At 40.3% G+C, this 9,785-nt stretch overlaps 1 protein-coding gene across 1 annotated transcript; it reads left to right on the top strand.

The window, feature by feature from the left end:
- The first annotated feature begins 929 nt into the window (after window positions 1-929).
- LOC107759137 (NAC domain containing protein 50) lies at window positions 930-6,231 on the top strand. Its single transcript, XM_016577012.2, has 4 exons — window positions 930-1,529; window positions 2,624-2,901; window positions 3,002-3,187; window positions 5,483-6,231. The coding sequence occupies exons 1-4, from the start codon at window positions 1,295-1,297 to the stop codon at window positions 5,996-5,998; spliced, it is 1,215 nt and encodes a 404-aa protein (XP_016432498.2). The 5' UTR covers window positions 930-1,294; the 3' UTR covers window positions 5,999-6,231.
- Window positions 6,232-9,785: the final 3,554 nt, after the last annotated feature.

The following is a 9,785-nucleotide window of genomic DNA, read 5'->3' on the forward strand; positions in this document are numbered from 1 at the left end:
TTTCCACTCAACTCAATAGTAGTGTTATGCTATCTCAACTTTGACAAATTGGATGTGTTTTAAAAAAACTTGTTGCTTTAGAAAACAAGGAATATTTTTTTTATTTAAATTTGACGTGTTAATTAAAATATTTAAGTGGGAGAAAAAAGAACTTCCGACAAATATTCTTATGATTGATTACAACTTACAAGTGTTGAAACTTTTGAGAAAATGCAGAAGGCCTAAGATTCTGTTAAAGTTATTTAAAAATAAAATAAACTATATCTTTACCGAAAGAAGAATAAACGACGAAAATAGAATTTAGAGGGAGTTAAGAATTTGGACTAAATTATTTTTAGCCTGCAATCAAAATTATTTATATTGGATAGTCATAAAAGACATTAGCCAAAAAGACATAAGTTCGTCTACTTTTAAGCATTTTTTAAATGTCTTTTTACGAAGGGAAGTGCTGGAACCTTAAAAGACATAGTATAATATACACCGAAGCTAATTTCATTTACAGACTCATCCAAATATAATAGAAATAAATATTTTTAATGTCAAACTAGCTTATAAACCTACTTGAATTTTTCCAAAATTGTTTGATGTCTTTTTAAAATGGGTGCGCAATAACCTTAAACGATATATAATATAGACGATAGACAACATTATTTATGAACGCATTTGATATACGAGAGGCTTCAATCTCAAATAATAATTTTGCTTGTTTGAGCTTGCTCATATTGCTAATCTTAATTAAGAATATGGACAATAAACGTAAAATTAATTAATTTTATGATAAATTTTCATATTACGGACTTATCTAATATAAATAAAAGAAAAAAAGGAAAAAAGAAATAAGAGAAGAAAACAAAACAAACAGCTAAGCCTCTGCTCACTATAAGTCATACTTGCTTTTATGGGTTCCCCTCCCCCCCTCCCCCCAACAAAAAAAGACCCCCCTTACCCCCATGAATGGCTTTTCTTGGATTTTCGATTTCCGTGTCAAGCAAGCATCCATTCCTATCTTCGCTTCCTTAACCGATGGGCAATAGCCTTAGCCCTTCTTCTTAGCTAACCCATTTTTTTCACTATTCTGAAACAAGTTATCATCATACACACCCACCCCCCCAAAAACCCCCACCCCCACCTCTCTCTCTTTTAAGCTTTGCTTCACTTCTAATCTTCTCAAAACCTAACACCCTTTTGCCCCCTTCTTATGTATCTGTTATTTCTGTGGTGGGTTTCTTAAATAGAAACCTTAATTATCATTTTCTTGTGTTTTTTTTTTGGTTCTTGATTTTTCGGCCAAAAAATGGAGCAAGAAGGAGCACTTGTTATAGTACCGGCGGCAGTACCCGTTACGACGGCGACGCCGAAGAGGGCGGTGGCTCCGCCGCCGACGTCGTTAGCGCCGGGTTTCAGGTTTCATCCAACGGATGAGGAGTTGGTGAGGTACTATCTAAGGAGAAAAGCTTGTTCGAAGCCATTTCGGTTTCAGGCTGTTTCTGAAATTGATGTTTACAAATCTGAGCCTTGGGAACTTGCAGGTTTGTTTTTTAATTATCTTTTTAATCTTGTTTATGGGTTTTTTTATTAAAAAAATTGTCATCTCTTGTTCTCTTTTTTTCTTTTTTGTTATGTATGTTAAGATTGAGTTTGTTTTTGAGATGTTTGCTTAGTTTTGTAAGTGAAAACATCCAATCTGTTTGTGGTTTATTCTGTGTTTTTCTGGGATGAATTAGTTTCAATTTATTGGAAAAATGAAGCTTGAAAGCTTAATTCTTTATTTTGATAAGTAAGAAAAATGATATTTTTAAGATTGGTTTACCATAAAGATTGAGTTTTAAGTAAGAAACAAATATTTTTAAGATTGATTTACCATAAATATTGAATTTTTAGTAAGAAAAAATGTATCTTTAAGGTTGGTTTACCACAAAGATCGATTTTTTAGTAACATAAAATGTGTCTTTTATGGTTGTTTTTACCATAAAGCGTGGGTTCTTAGTAAGAAAAATGTATCTTTATGATTGGTTTACCCCAAAGATCGAATTTTTAGTAAGAAAAAATGTGTCTTTATGATTGTTTTTACCATAGATTGAGTTTTCAGTAATAAAAATGTGTCTTTATGATTGTTTTACCATAAAGATTGAGTTTTTAGTAAGAAAAAATGTATCTTTAAGATTGTTTTAATGTAAATATTGAATTTTTAGTGTATACAGAAGTTTCTTCATCAATTTTTTAAAGAGGAAGGGTCTGAGAAGGTGCTGACTCATTGTTAAAAGACTTTTTACTCTCTCATAAAGCTTATCTATGTACAGGGTTTAAATCTGTTACCCGTTTGAAGACGTCAGAGAGAATTCGAATGTTTACGCAAAACCCGACAAAGAATTTTTTGATTAGAGAAGCAGTGTTAGTGTTCTTAGTCTTCAGGAAGATTTCTGCATTTCTGACTTTTGATTGGTGTCCCTAAAAGTCATAATGCTGCTGCATAAAATCTCATTTCTTCTTTGTCGGTTGTTGTGAAAGCTGTGCTGTATTTGTTTGGATGTGTTATCCGTTTCTCGTTTTTGTAGACACTTTCTTCTCTTAAATTTGGTAGTCATTAATTTTGATGAGTTGCCTTTTGTTTTTTTCTGTACAGAATATTCATCGCTGAAGACCAGAGATCTAGAGTGGTACTTTTTCAGCCCTGTAGATAGGAAGTATGGGAATGGATCTCGACTTAACCGAGCCACTGGCAAGGGCTACTGGAAAGCTACTGGGAAGGATCGTCCTGTTCGCCACAAGTCTCAGACCATTGGAATGAAGAAAACACTCGTTTTCCATAGTGGTCGAGCTCCCGATGGTAAGAGAACTAATTGGGTGATGCATGAGTACAGACTTACTGATGAAGAATTGGAAAGGGCTGGAGTTGTGCAGGTGCGAATTTGCATTCGGAAAATGTATAGGATGTGGACTTGGCTACTTTCTATTGAAATTTCGAATCTTAGTATGTTTTTGTTTGTTTGCGAGGAAAAAGGATGCCTTTGTACTTTGTAGAATCTTCCAAAAAAGTGGATTAGGACCTCCGAATGGCGACAGATATGCGCCATTTATTGAGGAGGAATGGGATGATGATACAGCCCTCCTGGTTCCCGGAGGAGAGACAGAGGATGACGCGGCCAATGGTGATGAAGCGCGAGTTGAGGGCAATGACCTTGACCAGGTTCATATTTTCCTGATCTCTTCAATCCGTCGAATCTATGCATTTAATGCAAATCTTTGCATATTTTCGCTTTCTGCTGCTGCTATTAATGTGGATAAATGCAACTTACTATTACAGGAAATTATGAATGCTATTGTCGTTACATGCTGATGCAGTTTTTTTAATTGCAAGAATATTTGCTGCTTTTAGTTTGTCTTCTTTCTCCTTGTATGACTATTCTCGGAAACCACCCAAACCCTTTTAGCTTCTGTAAGAATGTGTCATGTTCTTTTAGTTTCTCTTCATTCTCCATGTATGACTGTTTGTCGGAAACCAGGGTCTCTGTTAGAACGTGATAGTTGTTTGCTCCATTAAATGTTTTCATCCATCTGATGTTAAGTTTTTTGTCGTGATCTAAGTTATTTGTCGTAATCTTTTATTGGCCCAAGTAGAACGTGAAGACAGCTGGCTTCGCTGAGGTTTCATTTTAGCTCCGTTTTTGTCTGGTCAGAGGCACAAGTCGGCAGGGTGGTTATTTTCCATTCTCTATAACCATTTAGTCTGGCTTCACATAATCGTGTATCGGAGTTGCCACATTGGCATAGAGACCTTATATATATCCTCAAGTTACTTGGAAGGCGTACAATGTCTGATCTTCCTGCTTCTTTGCTTCCAAGTATAAGTGCGTCTTTTTAAGGACCTGGGGAGCAATCTACCGAGCTCTCTATTTAACGCAGTGAGCTAGACATGAAACTTAGAAGAAGGCTTTCAAGTTGTGTCCCCGACATGGAGTCCAGGATGTAGGCTAGTTCCAAACTTCCAATTATCTCTGAATGAAAAGAAGACAAATGTAGATAGTTTTTAGATTGGTTAGTTTCTCAACTTGTTTTCGTGCCATAGAGTCAAACTTCTTAAATGGAATAATTAATTTGCAAATTTATCTTTTCAGATTATGTGGATATCACATTTATTTTTCCAGATTCCGTTTATCACCGGTAAGTGCAGTTCTAATATGGGTAATAATATGGCTACTTGGGGAGTAGAACTAGCCAGTTTCTAGTTCTCAATGCCCTACGTCAAGAAAGGAAAGAAGAAGATTTTTCTGCCTTTCAGGCGAGGACTACGCTAGATCTATCAATGGAGAGTTATGAATGTGTGATCTATCAATTTATGTTTTTTGTTTTCTTTCCTCCTCTTTGTGTTAGGAGAAAATTCTTAGTGGATAAAATCCTCCGACCGATTTATTGGACGTGTTGATTTGTTCGTCGTTTCAAACTATGGCAATCATGGATGATTTTCGTTGACTATTTTCAAGTTAGGGAACATTATTTTAGTGTTAGGGGAATGCAAATCGATTAGCTACTTTGCATCTGAATGAGAACGTGGCGTGCATTGATATGCATGGGAAGAGAAAAAGTAGAAGGAAGTAAACTGTCGTATTGAAGGATATCAAGGGCTTGAATTATTTTTATTTTATTTTTTATTTTTAGGTAGATTTGTAGGCCTTTTGCTTTACACTTGGTCTAGCGGCTATGCCATAGGACACCGTCGCTACTCCCTCTTTCCACTTCAGCATTTTTATGTAACAGTGGTGTTGGGGCCAGCACGCGTGCACCTCAACAATGCTCCAGTACCTGTTACTTCCCACTAGCCGGATAACTCTGGACACTAAGGCTTAGGCTGGGAGAAATCACGTAGTGTTATTTGTCTCCAATGTCTGCACACTTCATTGATCACTAGGCTGCAGTCACACTTAGGTGCTCGCGTTAAGTGCTGTCGACAATCATCGCAAACCCGAGGAGATGAACTTCAACTTGAAAAACTATGATGCTTTATTTGCTACCATGGTTGCTGGTCGAATGCGAGTTTGTTTAGTGACGATAACTGTGGGTGGAATGATGTTTTGGGTCTTTTTTTCTTCTTTTTTTCCCTTTTTTTTTTTTTTGAAGAAGGGAGAAAAAATATTATGATTTTAGTATGGGTAGTTGGTGCGATGGAGCTTTGTTTAATTGACATTACATACCTGGAGCCTCTGAAGTCAATTACACAAGTAAAAGAAAAAGGAGTTCGCAATTCCTGTCGATTTTTTTCCATTAAATTCCACTCAAGAGAATTTTACTATGTTTTTCCTGGGGATTAGTGCTTGATGATATGTATGAATTTAAATGAGTAGCTTACCTGCGATGGAAAAGTCCTCACAGTGACGAATGTAAGTTCTTGACATGGAACTGTTGTTTGGATTTATTTATTCTGATAAATACTTATATATTATTGGTAAGATCAGATGCCCTATTAACTGTTGGCTGTTCATAACAGGATGCTCGACATAAGGCTCCTCCTCGCCAAAGCGAGAACCTGCTCGATCCCCAACCTATTCCGTTTATTTGCAAGAGGGAGAGATCACCAGAAGATCCAGAACCCCTCTCTTTAGCTCAAAGCAAAAGATCCAAGCGCGAAGATCCTAGCTCTAGCCATGCAAATGGTTCTGAAGATTCAACTACTAGCCAACAGGATCCACCAACAACGATGATGACGACAAATTACTCCCCCCCTCTCTTAGCTTTCCCCTTGTTAGAGCCCCATGAACCTAAAGAAAGCCAACCTTCTAATCCCCCTACTTTCGACTCCTCCAATCTGGAAAAATCTGTTCCACCAGGTTACTTGAAGTTCATTAGCAATTTAGAGAACGAGATACTAAATGTCTCCATGGAGAGGGAAACGTTGAAGATTGAAGTGATGAGAGCTCAGGCAATGATCAACATTCTTCAATCTCGTATCGATCTTTTGAACAAGGAGAATGAGGACTTGAGAAGACTCGTCCGAGGAGGTTAAGCTGGTATAGCAGCATCTCCATGTATTCTAGTTTTGTAGTTGTCGGCGGAGGCCCCTTTGTATTAGAGTCCTCCATTCTTGAACTGTCTTCAGTAAAGAGGAAAATGGCTGGCTATGTAATATGCTTACGTAGTTATTTGCTATAAACCTGGACCAATGTACAATTTAGCTATCGACAGAATGTGTCTGTCTGTTAAACCGGTTTAAAATAAAGTTAAGCGTCTTCGCTTTCATACTCTTTCGGATCTTATTATCTGTTATCATCTTTGAGACTGTTGGACAACATCCACCACAAGAAAGATGAAGATGAAGTTTGGGATTGTTACACAAATAGCCGGTCATATTCAATGTTTATTTTTTTAAACCGTTGTACATGGATTATATATAGTTATACATATAGTATATATAAAGTGTATATATACATCAACCTATTATTTTTAGTTTAAAAAATTAGGTGGACGACTATTTGGGTTAACTATTTTTAGTTTAAAAAATTAGGTGGACGGCTATTTGGGTTAATTCTTTATGACGTTTAGGCCATGGTTGTCATGCGCACCCGAAGCGGCTGCAATTTTCTATTTGTTGCACTATACTTGACAAGAGTGGGTTGCTCTAGTGGTAAGCACCCTCCACTTCCAACCAAGAGGTTGTGAGTTCGAGTCACCCCAAGAGCAAGGTGGGGAGTTCTTGGAGGGAGGGAGCCGAGAGTCTTATCGGAAATAGCCTCTCTACCCTAGGGTAGGGGTAAGGTCTGCGTACACATTACCTTCTCCAGATCCCATTCGCGGGATTATACTGAGTTGTTGTTGTTGTTGTTACTTGCAAGGCGCACATTCAAATAATAGGGATGATTTTGAAGAATAGTCACTTTTGAGGTTGCTAATTGGTATTTAATTAGCTGTTTACCTTAAAAAATGGATAACAATTAAATTTGTATGTGATTTTAAAGATACGCGGATTAATTTAATACAAATGATAAATTGCGCTAGATTAAACAGATAAATGACGTAATAGATTGTCAAATCACTTAAGGGGGGTGATTCCGGACTCAATAACAGCCTTAATGAGATGCCTGCCTTCGATCCCGGAGTCACAATAACAAATCACTGATGAACAAGAGTAAGAACTTTGAATAATAGAGTAAATAAGAGTATATTGTATTGATATGCGTGTCACAGTGTCCCTAATGAATAATCAAACCCTCATTTATATAGTAGGGGAGTTTTACCCTATGTACAATTCATAAAAGGTAAAAATCTTCTGTTTAACTAATCACTGATTTTCTGCCGATACGTGCCGAAATCCACGCCTGATATCCGGCTGGTCGCGGATATCACGGCCTTTTGTTGGTCGTGCTCGATTATCTAGTAATGCTCTCTGAGGCTTTTGGGGTTCGAACCGGACCTGGGCGTTATGGCCCCGATACTCTCGAGGGCAGGTATTTTGCCCGGACCCCAGATTATGGGGCTCCTTGCCTCGATTCCGGTTTCTTGCCTTTGCGTTTCTTGATACATTCGCTTCATCGGAAACTGAAGCGTCCCATGGGCTCGGTTTCACCCGTATAGAGATAGTCTCCTCGTTTTTCGGAGAGTAAGTTTACGGAAACGACGAGAAACGACATGAGCACTTTGATTCCTTCTTCAATACGCCGTGACAGAAACGACAAAGAATCCAAAACGTCCCGTCAGTCGCGTCATAATGACTTCAAATACGTGTCGGCCATCGGCAGACCATCCCTAGACGCGAAACGACACGAAGCCTCTATAAATACTCCCCTCATTCATTCATTTTTTTTACCTTTTAACCAAGCTTCTACCTTCGAATCTTCAGGATCTCACTGCCATTCTTCATACTCCAACATTTTTACTTTAGTTCTTCAAGATTTCTCAGCAAATTACAAGCTTTCACTTATTTTCTATCCAAACCAACACACGATTTTCTTAGCAAAGCTTTTACCTTTCATCTCCCAACCTTTCTTCATATTCTTCAAGTTTTTTCCAAACAACAATGGCGAAAACTTCCAAAATTGTTCCCCAAAAAGTTGCTTCTTCTTCTTCTTCCCAGCCGACCACCGAAGTCGAGGAGACCACTCCTGATGTGGTCGTCCTCGAGAGAACCACTCTGGGCGTGGCTACCGATGAACTGGCTCCCGACCCTCCCTTGAAAATGTTCGTCCCCAGGGGGTGCTTGATCGCAGATGATTTTAAGGTCGAAAATCCCTCGTCGGTGTGAGGCGGTATCAAGGTATATTTTCTCCATCACCGAAGACGTCCTTCCTACGGTTCGAAAGGACTGCGGCTGGGCGGATAAGGACATAGTGATCTCCAGGCCCGATGACGCCATTACTACTCATGTGGAGGGGTATCTGAGTGTTTACACTTATCCCTTCACACTGGGCCCGGTGGACCCGGTTATTTTGGACTTCTGTAGGAGGTATGAAGTATGTCCCGGTCAGTTCCACCCATCGCCGTGGAGGATCGTGATCCTTCTCCGATTCTTCGTGAACAAAATCGACTCCTGCTTGTTCACCATCGATCATCTGCTCCGCCTGTACAGTCCCCGAATCTTCCAGGGGACTGATAAAGCTCGTACGCCGAGCTAGCAAAGCCCCATTTTCAAGCATCGACGAGGATCGGGATCGGGGCTGGCAAGGACGATTTTTTCGGGTGAGGACCACAGACTTGATCCCTGCCGAGTTTAGGCCATTCCCCGAGAAGTGGAATGTATCACGTAAGCATAACTTTCTTTTAAATGTCGATTTTACGCTGTATCTCCATTTTCCTCATCGGTATTTGTGGTGGTGCAGCCCTCGCTTGAGTTCCAAATGCCATTCCTCGGCTCAAGGAGTGAATCGAGGGCATTTGCTTGTGGTGTGAGCTCTCGAAGGGCCGTTGGGAGGCCCGTTCTCATGGTAAGATCTCTTTCCCGGATAAGTAACATTAGGCTCCCTTTTTAGTATCACATTCTTATTTCCTTTCTTTTCTTCTCGCACGCTTGCCTAAGACCATTGAGCTTTGACCTTTAGTAGGGGGCGAGGACTTGTCCGTCGATCCCTCCGCTTCGGGGCAGCTCAGACCTGCTCCAGGAGAGAAGAAGAAAATGAGGGCTTCGTGTTCCCCGAGCTCGGAGAAGAAGAGGCCAAGGAGAAAGTTGGCCCGTAAGCCAAAGGAGAGTTCTGGCTCTCGATCACCAGACTCATACTTGCTTTATCGGCTCAGGGACGAGCCCGAGGAGGATGACATTCTTATAGCTCGTTAACCGATCTCACCCGAAGAGCGGGTGGCTATTGAACAGGAAATTCATGAGGCCGATCTCCCTCACATTAGGGAGGTCGACGAGGAGACCGGGGCTGAGACTTCCCGGATGCCGGCCATGCCCCGAAGGAAGCACCCAGTGTAATAGATATTTTAGGGTCACCTTCTTACACCGAGTCCATGCTCGAAGAGGCTTGAAGAGGCTTGAACGGTGAAGGAGCGATCCAACGAAAGGGCCCATAGTGCGGACCATCCCCTTCGTTCTTTTTTCGAGGTAGTAGACTTGGCCGCTTTGGAAGAATTTACCGGGCTGGGCGACCTGGAGGTGCCGAGGAAGAAGCCGTCTTCAAAAACCAATGGGCTGAATTCGAGCCCAAAGTTGATCAACCAGTTTCTCACCCCGAGTACGGATCCCGACCATAACTGGTCGATAATCATCACCGTCCCGGAGGATGCCTGGGTTTTTTCCACCCCCGTTGGAGTAGCGAGCTATCTCAGGTGCCTGGTAACCGAAGAAGACCAGGCGAAAATGA

This window comes from Nicotiana tabacum, chromosome 13 (assembly GCF_000715075.1).
Source record: "Nicotiana tabacum cultivar K326 chromosome 13, ASM71507v2, whole genome shotgun sequence".
In the NCBI taxonomy this organism is placed as follows: Eukaryota; Viridiplantae; Streptophyta; class Magnoliopsida; order Solanales; family Solanaceae; genus Nicotiana; species Nicotiana tabacum.

What these genes read in the sequence shown, in the direction of transcription:
- LOC107759137 (XM_016577012.2), top strand. Translation starts at nt 1,295, where the DNA reads ATGGAGCAAGAAGGAGCACTTGTTATAGTACCGGCGGCAGTACCCGTT. An exon ending in AAAGGGCTGGAGTTGTGCAG is followed by an intron (nt 2,902 to 3,001) that starts GTGCGAATTTGC and finishes GCGAGGAAAAAG; the next exon opens with GATGCCTTTGTACTTTGTAG. An exon ending in AGGGCAATGACCTTGACCAG is followed by an intron (nt 3,188 to 5,482) that starts GTTCATATTTTC and finishes TGTTCATAACAG; the next exon opens with GATGCTCGACATAAGGCTCC.